General features: G+C 42.2%; 1 protein-coding gene across 1 annotated transcript in view; it reads right to left on the reverse strand.

Moving 5' to 3' along the window:
- The window catches only part of smurf2 (SMAD specific E3 ubiquitin protein ligase 2), a 48,044-nt gene extending 35,209 nt beyond the window's left edge, over positions 1 to 12,835 (reverse strand). The window contains 1 exon segment of the mRNA XM_018698614.2: positions 12,379 to 12,835. Coding sequence (XP_018554130.1) covers positions 12,379 to 12,430 — 52 coding nt within the window. The 5' untranslated portion in view covers positions 12,431 to 12,835.
- Positions 12,836 to 13,932: the final 1,097 nt, after the last annotated feature.

Genomic DNA, 13,932 nt, shown 5'->3' on the forward strand with positions numbered 1-13,932 from the left:
CATGCACAGCATTGTTCTTCTATAAACAAAAGGCTTCCTTTTCCCCTCCCCACTCCTCCCTAACCTCTGTGGGACTTAAAACCTAAGGGGAGGGACAAAAACAGAGATGAAGAAAGCTGAGTTATGACTGACAAGTGCTGATGGTTGTGCTGGTGAACCTGTTCTCTAGCTGTCTCTTGCTAATCTCTGAGCCATCTCATAATCAATCTCCTCTGACAGCATGTTGGGTAATGTTTGGTCTTCAGCACTGCCACTGCAGGAACCAGTCAGTGAGGCTGCAGAGGAGGGAGGCTGATATTAGCTGGGTGCTGGGTGTTGGAGCTTCCATGCATGGAAACCTCACAGACCTGGAGCCATTCAGACTAACACAGGAAGGAAATAAGGCGCAGCTCATTGGAAATAAGTCCAAGTTAATTTTCAACTGAACCAACTCAGTGACTGACCAATAGCTCCTTTTCACATAAAAGTTCCAGGAACTATAGAACCTACTGAACTAAACTCAGGGAATAAAAGTCACTTTTCAAATTCCTGTTTGCATTTCCACAACATCTGAATAATCATGATAATTAGACCAGCGATGGATGATGCAAACAATAAAGGGGTTTAGTGTTGTATTTATTGTGTGTGGTGTCCCTCTGATGGTTTTGTGTTACTAAACATAAAAGACACAAGAAATGCCTATGCAATTTGGTGCTATTTAGAAGGGAAATAGAGAAAGTATTAAGTTGCATTATATTCAAGTTTTGGAGGAAAAAAGGATGTAGTACATGAAAAATTGTGAAAAACAGTTCATAAACTGACATCAATATCCATTAGTTTCCTAGAAAGACTGAAAAAACTGTGCAAGAATATTTCTCGGAAAATTCATACTACTAATACTAATAAATAATAAGGAAAATATGGGACTCATAAAACAAAGTGTCATCAACTTGGTCCCCAATTCTGCTGGTCAAGATGCAAGTTTATCTCCCAGGTTTCTCAAAAGGTTCTTGGCGAGTGATTTAATATTTATTTCCATATTCTGGTGCATGTAAGATGTAACGTAAAACAAGTGTAACTGCTGCAAAACCCTCAGTATCAGTCAAAAGCTGATACCAGACAACATCTAAAAACAGCCAGGCTTTACGGGGCAGTCCAGTGCCACAGAGTCAACCACACCACCACTGAGTGCATTCTGCGCTGCCCTGCTCATGACAAAAGTGGGTTACTTTTTAAAGACCTGGCTACACCACTTAACTTTAGCCCTTAACTGGAGTCAGGCAGAATAGAGTGAGGAAGCGGGATAGAATTTCAGGAACTCAGTCCAACTCTTCATGGGGTGCAGGCTAACTGTGGAAATGTGGTTAAGGCAAATTGACTTGTAGGCACTGGGAAATATCTCAGCTTTGGCGGATTTTTAAATCATAGCAAATCCACTTATGTAATATGCAAATCTGATAAGACTTCTTCTAGTCACATATTACAGATATTAGAGTCATTGGTAGCAGAGTGATCATGGAACTACTAACTGCCAGGAAAATCTTCTAATGCCTCTAAACAGACCTGCAATTTCCAAGATTTAGAAAATTAGAGAGGAAAAAGAGTAACAGAATCTCCCCGTGCATCATTTTACACTGAGAGGAAAACAGAAAGGAACACTTCACAAAAAAGAGGGGAAAAAGACCTTGATCCCCTCCTCCCAAGTTTCAAAAAATTATAGAGGCATTCAAAGACATGCTCCATCTCCATTTCACACGTGCCCTGAGTGAAGAGGGGAAAGAACAATCCTGTCAACAATTGAAGAGTGGAGAGGAAACCAGCAGTGAAACGTATTAAGAAACTCAAAGTCCCTGTAACGTGCATTAAACACCACAAAGCAAACACAGTAGTTTGATTCCCAGGACTCCTGTTACACACTTGAGGAAAAGGACATCTGGGGACATCTGTTGCACCAAATCACTGTGACCAGGCACGTTTAAAAAAAAAAAAAAAAAAAAGAAGAATTAGAGGAAAAGACAGAAGACATAATATATCCCCCATAGCTTCTCTTGATAAAGGGATAAAAGGCCACGACTAAGACAAGCCATGTATCATTGTACATCACACTCAGCACCTGCTAGAAAAGTGATGAGTGATCTTGTGAAACACATTGAGACACTCAGAGGAAGCAGAGACCTGTTCTGCCAGGTGCCATTATATATAGATGACGTGCTGCGGTTAGAAAATGATGCAGCATTAAAGCCCAGTGATTATTCGATTATTGTTGATGTCTGGGCAAACAGCCAAGACAAATACACAGCCAGGAAGTTAAGTTTTGTTTTGGATTTATTTTAGGTGCTGTGACGCATAACGAAGGCAGCTGGAACCAATGGACAATTAAGATTTAATTCTGCTGCTAGGTGAAGAAGGACTGTAGCTACAGTGACAATGACAATAATTCATTATGTATGTGATGCAGTGTATCTGTGCTGACAAAAACTGAATGGATGGACAAGTCATGATTGAGGACTATCTGTTTAGAGCTGTATAATTAGTGAATTAATAAGTTAATCCACAGAAAATTAAGTAGCAAATACTACATTGATAATTGATTAAATGTTTTAAGTTGTTAAAAAACTTCAATAAATAAATGAATTATCTGGTTCTAGCTTCTCAAATGTGAATATTTGCAGTCACCTTAAGCTTTGAGAAAGTGCTGGGCATTTTTCTTACCATTTTCTGATGTTTTGTAGGCCAAGAAAATCAAGACTATGATATTTTTAAATTAAATTAAAAAATGAAAATAGCTGTGCACCGTAGCCCTAAATCAGAGGCCATCAGCGCTACAACAATTAGTCAAAAAAATGGACTTATTTAATCAGCAGCGACTCTGATAATCAAATAATCATTTTAGTTAATTTTTTGAAGCAGAAATGTCAAACACTTGGTGTTACTAGCAAATGTGAAGATTTGATACTTTTCTTTGAACATGAAATATGAAGATGTTTTTCATCATCTTCGGGCATTTTATGGACAAAACAATTAATTGATTACTTGAAAAAATAATCAGCATTAGTTGCAGCCTTATATGCAAACAGACTTTCAAGCGTGGGAAACCCCTATGAAACAACAGAAATATCACCTCCTCAGTAAACTGGCAACCTGTGGGAAACACTGGTGTTGAACCAACACTTCTTTCCAACCAAACCAGTCTTTAAACAAGGACAGAAGGTGTAGATTAAAGATGTGCAATTGTGAGAACTCCACCGACTCAGGCAAGGTCTTATCATCCTGTGCAAAAACCTGTTTGACTACATGGGGAAACTCACCACACACAACCACACGTGAGAGGAAAGAGGCTGGCAACATTCTTAGTGTGAGAACATTTCATCCATCTCACGTCACCTTTTCCCTCCGTGATACAGTCCACTGTAATTGCATAATAGAGGAGTCCACCCCGACTATTTTCAGCTCCAAATAGTGGGAAACCATGCCACAATGGCAATTTTTAGTGGCATTCCTGTTACCCCTGCATAGTACATCATTCTCTCTTTCCACTCTGTGTGATACAATGCGCCTAACAGAGAGTCATCCAGGCGAGTAAAGTCTTCCACAGTACCATCACTGCTGCCGCTAAGTGAGAAGTCAAAACAGTGAGCAAAGCAGAGCAGAGCACAGCTCAGGCTTCTGCAAGCTTGCACTGCTGTTGGCCGGGACCCGAGCTGTTGTGAGTAGCTGCACGGCTCTCCTAGCTTCTTGGCTCTTTCACCGCCTCTGATGTAATGGAGGAGAGTAGAGGAGAGGAGGCCTGGACAGAGCTGCAGTGGAGAGAGCGGATGGTACCAACCTGTTTAACAGAAGTTGAGGACCACCACACTGTTGTGTTAATTGCCAGAAATATTGCTTTGCTTCTCCACTTTGGTTTTCCCCCTTAAATCCTGGGGAGCTTTAGTTTCTAAGAATGATTTCTCAACTTCAGCTGGGAGCAGCGTTACATCATTACCACCCAGTCGTATTTTTCCCTTTTCAACCATCTACTCTGCCAATAAATGTGTTGGACAGAGAGGCCCGTCAGCCACTTTTAAGAATCAGTAATCATGTCGTAATCTTAGATGAAAGCGCTGCTCAGCCATCTACTCATGTCCTCCCTCATTACTTTGTGACGCAAGGTCTCACTGAGATCCAATGGTGGTCTCTTGATCAAAAGCCACAACCAAATGCCGCTGTGTGCAGGTGCACGCCATAAACAGTTTTTACTATGTGCTGCAAGTCATGTTTAAATTAGATGACACGTGTCTACAGGACATGTGTTATCATGTCTGAGCCCAATTTAGCCACGCATCAATAAAAATCACCCCTCACAGCTTGGGCTGTGAATGAAGCTGTACTTTAAGACGTCTGCTGTGGTTATTTTAACAGTTCAGTTAGATGATTGCTATCAAACCTGTGGAACGTGACACATGCCTTATTAACATATGAAATTATGGTCCTTCAAGTCAAGTCAAAATAAAGTGTTGATGTGGGGAGAAAGCTAGAAAGCTGTGACTATCACAAGCCTGAGCTTAGTTCCTTAATTTATCCAAACAATAATTTCATTCAGTCATACAGAAAACAAGGTGGGCGTAACCTCTGGGTCGGCATCTTAAAAAGACTCTTTCAGCCTTAAGCCCTAGACATGAATTAGTACATCAACCGCTTTGCCTATAATAATAAGGTTTATGAGAGTAAATATTAGGCTACATCTCTGAGCATTCTCAATATGAATGACTACAGTTTCTCTAACATCTGCCCGAGAGTTGAATCATCAGGCATTTGGCACTCCCCGTCTTGGATTTGACAGCTAGTTTCATAATGAATTTCCTGTGAAACAAACCACGGCTTTTATCAGACTGTTACACATCATAAAGGCCAATCTCAAGAGTCATCAAGAGTAGACAATGAATAGTAAGAACCTAGGGGCTTCCGTACATATTTAGGATTCTTCCAAAAAGGCAAGAGTGTTAGGGAGCAAAAGCCCCACTGCTGAAATATCACATTTGCTTCTCTATGCATAGGCAGTCTGACTTTTTTTTTTTTTTACTGCACAGGAATCCTGTGGTGTATTTATTCAACTTCAGCAGAGATGCCATTTGAAATGTGAGCCAGTGTGAATATAAACATCTCTCTTCTGATCCTGTCTCCTCAGAGGACTGAAGGGGCTCAAACGTCAGGCCGAGGCACGGACAGACGCCTCCAGTCAGCTGTTGGCGTCTTGCGGCTTTTGCACCAACCCCCTCCCCACACCGCCCCAGTAACACTGGAGACTTGAGAGACCCCCATCTGCTTGAGGTTAGTCAGAGTTAATCGTATCAACCCGCATCCATCCAGGTTTAAAGCAGATCCGGCATGTCGAAGAATTAATCTCAGGTTACCCCCTCCTTCATCAGACAGCTGGGTAGGAATGCTGTGGCCACCCTGCCTCCACCACCCTTTCTAGGGAAAGTGAAAGCACCATTGCGTGTGTGGGTATTTGTAAGAGCTAATGAGACTTTGTGCAAACTTGCTGAGTGATCTCACCAGGGTACACTGCTGAGAGATGATAATAAGCACAGACATCCCTACAAACAAATGAAGGAGGAAACAAGCTTAATGCCATGGCTTAAATCAAAAATCAAAAGTGGAATGTGTCAGGAGAGGTCTTTCCTCACAGACCGCTCCACAACCACAAGGCCTTCACCTTCTACAGAGGAGTGAAACATTGACCAGTGTAATGATTAGAGACAAGGACTGTTGTATCGGCATGCCATTGTGAACCAGGCACGGGTGTGATGGTGGACTACCACACTTGTCTCTCTTAATAGCACAAAAGCCACAGATGCTGTGAGACAAATAATCAATGTAAGATGGCTAGGCTTTGCTAGGGCAACAGATGTATTGCACTTATCACCGTTTCACAATAAACACATTGCAAAGGGCTACTCCATCCCTTCTTGCATGGAACTAGAGGATCTTGTGGTTGAGGAGCTGTCTACAAAGCAAGGCCTTTTTCCACTTTTGATTTGTGGCTGAAGCTGCGGCAATGAGCTTGGATCAGAATAGCATAGAACCATAAGGCCAGCATATCTCATGCTTGCCCTTCATAATGCTTTGTAAAATCCGCAACAAAGTCAAATTATCCAGGGTAATTTTCAAACTATACAGACAACAAAACAGCAGCAAAAAGAAAACACAAATCTGTGTATATTGCGTCCATAATATCCATATGAATTCCAAAAACAATCAATAAAAAAGTCAATAAAATAAGACTTAATGAACATGTCTGAAGCAGAGTGTCCTCCTCTTCAGTATAGACTGTCAGCAGAATACTAAGGGCATCTTGAGTGAAACAGGGTTCTAGATGACATTGTATATGCATGCGGCCGCCTCTGATAAAAAAAAGCCCTCAAGTGGAGTTTCTAACTTCAAAGGGAGACTTGTTTGGAAAATAGGCAAGAAAGAGAAGGGCTAGGGCAGTGGAGGGGACAGCATGCACAACAGCCAGGCAGGAATGCTAGAAGAGCCTGCAGAAAAAAATCAGTTTAGTTCTCACTGGAGCTCAACTTCCTCACACTCACTGCTAATCCAATTCTGACCCTTTAACCACCCAGCCAGGTTAACAAAGCAGGCGTCTGAAGAAGGTCTTTCCAAAACCACCCTGGAGGATTAGCACTTCTTCAAGGCCAAATAGACACTCTGACTCTGCACTCTTTCCCTCTGTCAGGGCTGCAGAATGCACACAACCAGTGCACGCTTGCTGTGTGGCACATTGTATAGATCCCGAGCTGAGATGTAAAAAATCATCCTGAGTCATCTTGACTGAACACGCCACACTCATTTAAATTCTTTATGAACTGTAATTAACCATGACTTTCTCCATATTGAGTACATAAATCACAGATGTGGATATAAAAAGAGGACACTTTCAGGTGAGCAGGGATGATCTACCTTCTCTGCCAGGAGGATGGAAAGCCACAGAATGATATAGCTTGAGAGAAGTACATCTGTATGCGATACAACACAGGCTTGAGAACAGTGCTACAGATGTTCTGATGAGTAAAGCTAACTGTGAGTATCAGTTCCCAGCTGCATTCCCTCTCAGAGGATAAATGCAGTATGTGCCTCGGCACATCCCATGAATTTGCAATGACACCATGTAATAAGAGATGTAATAACATAAATCATACAAAAAGTATATATACAGCAAAAATCATCAGTCCACAAGATTTTTCCTACAGTGGTTTCCAACCCTTTTTTCCCCCAAACGTGCACCCGCAGCTCTGTTAGATGAGCTCAAATAGCTCTTTATCAGCTCCACCAGACATGTAAATGTATTTATTTGAACTGATTCAAACTGGACAATATTTAACAATATTAACTATATAAAAGTGGACATTAGAGTTAAAATATGTTTTTCATGCAATTGCATTGTCAATGTTCAGGTTGGTTTGAAGCATTAAAATAATTAGCCTGGGGCTGCAAAAGCTTGATGTTTCAACCATGTCTCCATTAGCTAACAGTTTCAACCATTTATCCTTTTTTCAGCCAACCATGTAAACCATCAATTCATTACTTTTAGCAAACTATTCCAACCATTTATCATTTTTTCTGCTACCATTTTCAACCATTTATCCATTTCTTTTATCTAACTCACCTCTTTACCCATTACTTTTATCCAACAACTTCAATTATTTACCCTTTTTCAGCCAACAATTTAAACCATCAATCCTTTACTTTTAGCAAATCATTCCAACCATTTAACCATTACTTTAGCAATTTGAACAATTCATCCATTTAAACTCCTTCTTACATTGAGCTAGATTTTAACAATTTATCAATATTTCAATCTATTTCAACCATGAAATATGGCTGGTAACTTTCTCTGCTCTATCAGGCTCCAAATGAAACAGGATGTGTGGATACAGGAAAATATTATCTGTTGTTAATGTTACAAAGCAGCCCATTCTGAAGTGTTGATGCTCTCCTCAGCAGGAAGAGCCTGTCTCCCCAAACCACACATGCCGCCCACTAATCAAACCCATGGCACGCTGTTATAATACAGTGACAGGATAGAGCTGCGCACCACCCAGCAATACAAGCAACACACAAGACGGCTAATGTCCTGCTGAGTAATATGACTGCAATTCTTCACTTTATTGTTACAGGGGAACCTCAAAAGGGGGATTCTGGACTGTTCTGCTCCCCACCTGTCAGGGGTGACGTTTGGACAAGTGTTTGGGTCTGGGGAGCACTTCCTCTCTAAGAAGCTGCCCACTCTCTCTCCCTCTGCTACATCTGGTCTCCTCCAGGCGGTTGCTGGCGGCGGTTGAGGGTAGAGCAACCGCAGAAGGCTTTGTCCTCATTGAAGAGCAGCTGAACCAACAGGAAAGCTAACCCCAGCCAGTCAATTAATTGATGGAACAATTTAGAATTATGGGAGGCTCTCAGCAGGGGGAAGGAAAATGTCTACAAATGATGTGCAATAATTGCTTGTTACGTTCCCTTTTTGGTTCCCCCACCCTGGTTTTTTCTAGCCACTATTATTTTGTTTTCTTTCACGTCTTGTTTAAGCAAAATGTGGAAATGTTTGCTCCAAATGCATGTCCATGATGGGCCCGTAGAGTCAACAGTTCACCACATGTAGCTAATCACTGTGTATTTACAATGTATCCTGTCTGAACACCCAGATGAACCCAAATCACTTCCATACAGCCACTCTGTAAAATGGCTCTGACCGAGACCACATGAATGTACCATGCGCCAGCTCTGACCACATGAAAACTCTCTTGATCATCAGGTCCTGTGCCTCCACAGTCCCATCTGTGCCCAGCTGTGGGGGTTTCTTCTTCAATTATCCAACATCCAAAGACCCCCATCTGTAGACTACAGTCAGACCAAGCTGCATTTAAAAAGTGAGGACTTGCACTAAAAAGGAGAGACCTTAGCCTTTCACTCGAAGCCACACAGAGGGCCAGTGTGAAACCCCAGGGTCTTTGTTGCATCTTTAAAATAAGTCTGTTTTATTCTCAAGCAGCATCTGTGTCCATTCAACTGTCAGTCGTCTTACGAGAGAAAAGAGCAGGAACATTTTGCAACTATTTAATCAAGAATAATAGTGCTCTCTATGTTTTTAGAATCGGCTACAGCACTGTCAAATCCTGATCATTTGAAGTTAAATGAAAAGACACAAAACTACCTACACAGAGAGAGCATCAGACAGAGGATCAGAAAGCACGGAGGAAGCTCAGTTAGTAAGGGTGGGAGTGAAATATGCTTTGGACTTGGTCTGAGGGGGAAGAAGCTTACAGTCGGAAAGAACAGGAGTGACTCAGAGAGGAAGAGGTGGGAATGCGAATGGAGAATTCTAGGGAATCCCACTGAGATAGCTCTCTTCGCTAGTCTGCGCCGCGCCAAAGAATTCAGATGAGCAAACCATATGCTTAACAAGTCATATGTAAACTCCCAGCTAAGACAAAAACGGCAATAAACGTCAAGAATCTGAATCAGACCAGAAAATCAAACAAACAGCAGTTCATTTATTACTCGGTCGCATGTCGTTCTGGGCAGAAAACGCATTCAATGGGCAAAGACAGAGCATCATTGACTATTTTATATGTGATCATAGTTTGTGGAGGGATGCGTTCTCTTTACTGCAAAGTCTCAATCGTATTAGAGGGAACTCTGTGACTTGGCATCCAGCTGAGTGTCATCAAATTTATGGTTGCATGGAAACTGGTGCAAATTATGCCATGAGCTACGTCTGCATGACAGATTTTAAGAATGATCAGACAAAGCAATGAGCCGTGGCTTAATGATGTAATTTATAACTCGGTGAATCATGCGTGTTATGCCATTACCTGTGTTTGTGTGTCATGTTAATTTAGGAGTGATCAGCTATAGAGCATAATGGAAACCTGTCCCGTGTAGTCAGGGGGCAATTCTCACCCCAAGTGTTAGTTTTAGCAGCTTGCTTGCCATATTTTTCCAGTTTAATAGCTGGCAAACATCTGCAACATCTGGTTCAAATGGACAGGGGGGTTGTCAGCAAGGAGAGACGCCTACAGCACAAACAGCCTACAGGCCTGTGTAAATGTAGCAACTCATCATTCACAACCTGCCTGGAAACAAATTCATCGGCAGCTATGTGTCAAAATTCAACTTGACTACAGATGACAACATGCAGCTACAATGTCGCTATGACATTCTCTGGGCCCATTACTCCCTAAGCAGCAATCTAATCAACCTAGTATACACAGCTGTGCAGCACTAAACAAAGAAACACATAATGAGAGTATAGTGAAGCCTCTCTTTTAAAAGTGAGCAGTGGGGCTTTACCACCAGGCGGCTGCCTTCCTATGGAGCTTCTTCTCCTGCTCTGAGCCCTGCAAAGCACTGCAACAGAAGGGGAGCGCAGTGAGCTCAGCTACAGGACAGGGCTGACCATGTGGATGACATGGCACAATATTACATAATTCTGACAGAAATTTTCTCAAGGTAGAAATTGCTGGTGGTACTGAAAAAGAAAAGTCAAGTAAGTACACTGAAAGATATACAGACTGAGAATTGTGAGATGAGGTTTTTATGCTGTGATGAATTTCTATTGTTCCCTCACAAGGATTATATTCAGTCTGGTGGGGTGTACAGTGTCACTCAGCATCAAGAGAAGTGGTGGTCTGTGAGGTCCCGCTCTTGCCATTTTTCACAGTGGACTCACATTCTTAGCATTCCACCAGGAGACCACTGCGGTCCATCTCAAACTACAGTGACAAACTAATTCACAACCTAACGGGCTCCTCAGGATTTCTACATGAAAGTTAGCGTACAAAAGGATTTTGCTGTGATTTGTCTCTGAGCAACATCGATGAATGATAAATGAAGTAACCAAGCAGGCTGGAAATTGTATGTAGCATCAGAAACTAGCGATTCTGTACTACTGTGCAAGGCAAATCTATGCCTAAATAAAAGGTAATTTTATGATCAAACACAATTCCAACTGTCATAGTAATAGCAACATTACATTGCAAAATGCACAAAACCAGAAATATTCCTCTGCATGAACTTCACTATAATGGAGACAAAGTAACCTAAAAGTGCTTGATTTGAAATATGTACCATAATACTTCCATAGAGTTTATATTGATTCATGAATGCTGGGTATTTGATCTACAGAGTCCCTCTCATTGTGTAGTGAACCCTGGATGATATGACACCTGTGTAAAATGTTGCTGAGGGCTTGCTGTCCTTGGCCACCTTGCATCCCCAGCTCATTAAATCCATCTCATTAAGATCCCTCCTTCTTGTCTCCACTTATTCCTATCAGAAACTCAACCAGCTTCAATATTTAACTTGGCCTCTCATGATAGAAACAGACGGCCTTGGAATTTGATTCAGGTCAGATGCTGGATGTACATCAAAAAGGGGGCAGCTGTCAGGCCTGTCTCCCAGTCAAAACAGAGTGCTCTCATGTAAACCTTTTTTGCTGCTTGTGTTGAAAAGGCACAAACCAAACAGCTGAGGCAGAGAGCGATGGAGGGAGATGTCCAAACAGACCTGCACAACTGCATGTTACTTCACAACAACTTTCTCTGTCTGGACAGACCCAACTGCAAGTGTTTAAGACTGGATCATAATGTAGAAGTATGTAGTGCTCGTTGGTTGCTGGCTGAACTCACACTGCAGGAATACAACTTAATGGTGACCTGTTTAAACGCCAGTAGCAAACAAAGGAGGCAGCTGTCTGTCAGTAGGCAGTTAACAGGACATTGTTCACTGTTCAGTGGCAGTTGCAGATTCTTGTGACCTGTGGAGCTGCCTGTCATCTCAACCGAGGTTTGTTCTGGCATAAAGGCTTGATTATAGCTAACTGGCAGCCTGTCTGGCTAGGCTAACGTCAGCTAGCCAACTTTACGTGAGCCCGTCTGTCAGCAGAGCAGTCTGGGCAGTGCTGGGTAGCACTCCTGCACTGCAAATATTTACATTTACAAGACAGGTTAAATAGACATGTAAAACATATTCCCATTTGGGTTTTATCAAGCGACAACCAGCTCAGCGGCGGGGCAACACAACATACAGCTACGTTAGTCCGGGACCCGTGTTATGGCTGGTGGTGGTTGCTGGCGACAATCACAAGATTTAGTCTATTTCCAAGAACAGTAATATCCAAATTCAGCGTTATCTATCAGGTCAGTCGAGTCAGTTTTCCTATGTTAGCTGACCCTGTTAAAACAATACGTTTTTAAAATACAATATGGCTGTTCACAAAATCGTGGAAATCACGGGAGAAAGAACCGGCGGCAAGCCAACTCCATGGCCCATGGGAACTGTTCCCATCCAACAAATACACCGAGCCTTCCTAGCTAGTGTGTGGGGGAATATGCTTGGGGATTTAAAAGCATTGGTAGCTACCTGTTAGTCGCAGCTTCACCGGGCCATTCCGCCGAACTCCTTGGTTAGACATCTCCTCTTGGTTCCAGCCTTCACTGCACGTAATAAAAATGTGTCGTTAAATGTAAAAAATAACTAGGTTTATCAGCCACTCCGCCAGTTTTAGACAATAATGGAGTCAAGGCATTGTGGCCCGGATGTGGACTGAACTGCCATAGCGATCGCTCGCAAATGAGAAAAATTAAAAAAAAGGAAAAAGAAAACCGCGAGTGTAGCACTGCTGCAAAGTGCATTTACTAAAAAATGACTTCTCCCCCGGTGAAACGTATAAACGGGCTGCTGTGGGAGTCGCGGCGCTGTAACGCGGTGTTTATCTTCACATCTTCGGAAGGAGCCTCTGCTTCGGACTGAGTCCTCCTCTCCGCTCGGCGAGAGTTGAACTGTGAAGCCCTCCAGTTTTAGATCCCACCTCAGGAGGCTGCTGGTAGGAGCTGACCAGTGACGACAACACACGAGGGGGGGGGGATTTCTCCAACATGTGGCCCCTAACTGTAATTCTTACACACATAGGTCCCTGTGTGTCCCTGAGTCCCGATCATCGTTTTTTACTTTGATGGCGTAAAGAAAGCCCTGCTCTCTGCGTCTATGACAATTTATGACCTTTTTACAGGGGCGCAGCTATAATCTATAATGCTCTAGGCCCCCCATCCACCACCATATTTATTTGTGAGAAGAGTGTAATGTATTTAAGTAGTATGTTCTTTATAGTTTCGTCATAAATAAAACAATATTGAGAGATAGACACTTTTCACAGGGGACATGTTAGAGCAGCAAAAGTACAGGTGTTACTTGTAACATTAACTTAGTGGTTATATAGTATATATATATATATACATATATATATATAGAGAGAGAGAGAGAGAGAGAGAGCAAGTATAACTCGATTAACAGAATAGCGTGAGTTGAGACTGAAAAAAGCACAACATGAAAAGAGCCTGTAGTGTTGTGACCATGTATTAGTGAGAGGATGAAATCCAGGAAGTCCAGTTTGATCCCTGAGTTTAAAGGCATATGAGACAACAAAACACTACACAGCAGTCTACAATAGTCTGAGACAGGATTACATAACTCTGTAAAGTTTTAAAGTTTATTTTATCTTCAGTCTTGACAAGAGCGGACTAAGCAGCAGAACTAAGCTGTTTGTGTTAAAAAAGAATCTACTAGGAATGTGCACAACTGTATGTGATTTGCGAATATAGTGTGTTGCTGGGTTATGAAGTACTGCATTGGGTCAAATATTTTGCTAACACTGTAGTGTACTAACAGTGGTATGAGCCATGGATTAATCTCCAAGGGAACAAGTTGAGAGGGAGGTACTATGGACCAGATATAAGATGGGCACCTGCTCAATACATGGCTGCTAGAATTAATCTGGAGAAGTGGATTTGAACCAGATTGTGCCAAGAATCCACTTCAGTTAGTTAGCTAGACTCAGGCCAGTCAGCACCCAGAACTGGACCTGTGCATTGGGGCCAATCCCAGAGTGCCATTTATTACAAATCTGGAATAAGAGCA

Source organism: Lates calcarifer, linkage group LG11, assembly GCF_001640805.2.
Source record: "Lates calcarifer isolate ASB-BC8 linkage group LG11, TLL_Latcal_v3, whole genome shotgun sequence".
Taxonomy (NCBI): domain Eukaryota; kingdom Metazoa; phylum Chordata; class Actinopteri; family Centropomidae; genus Lates; species Lates calcarifer.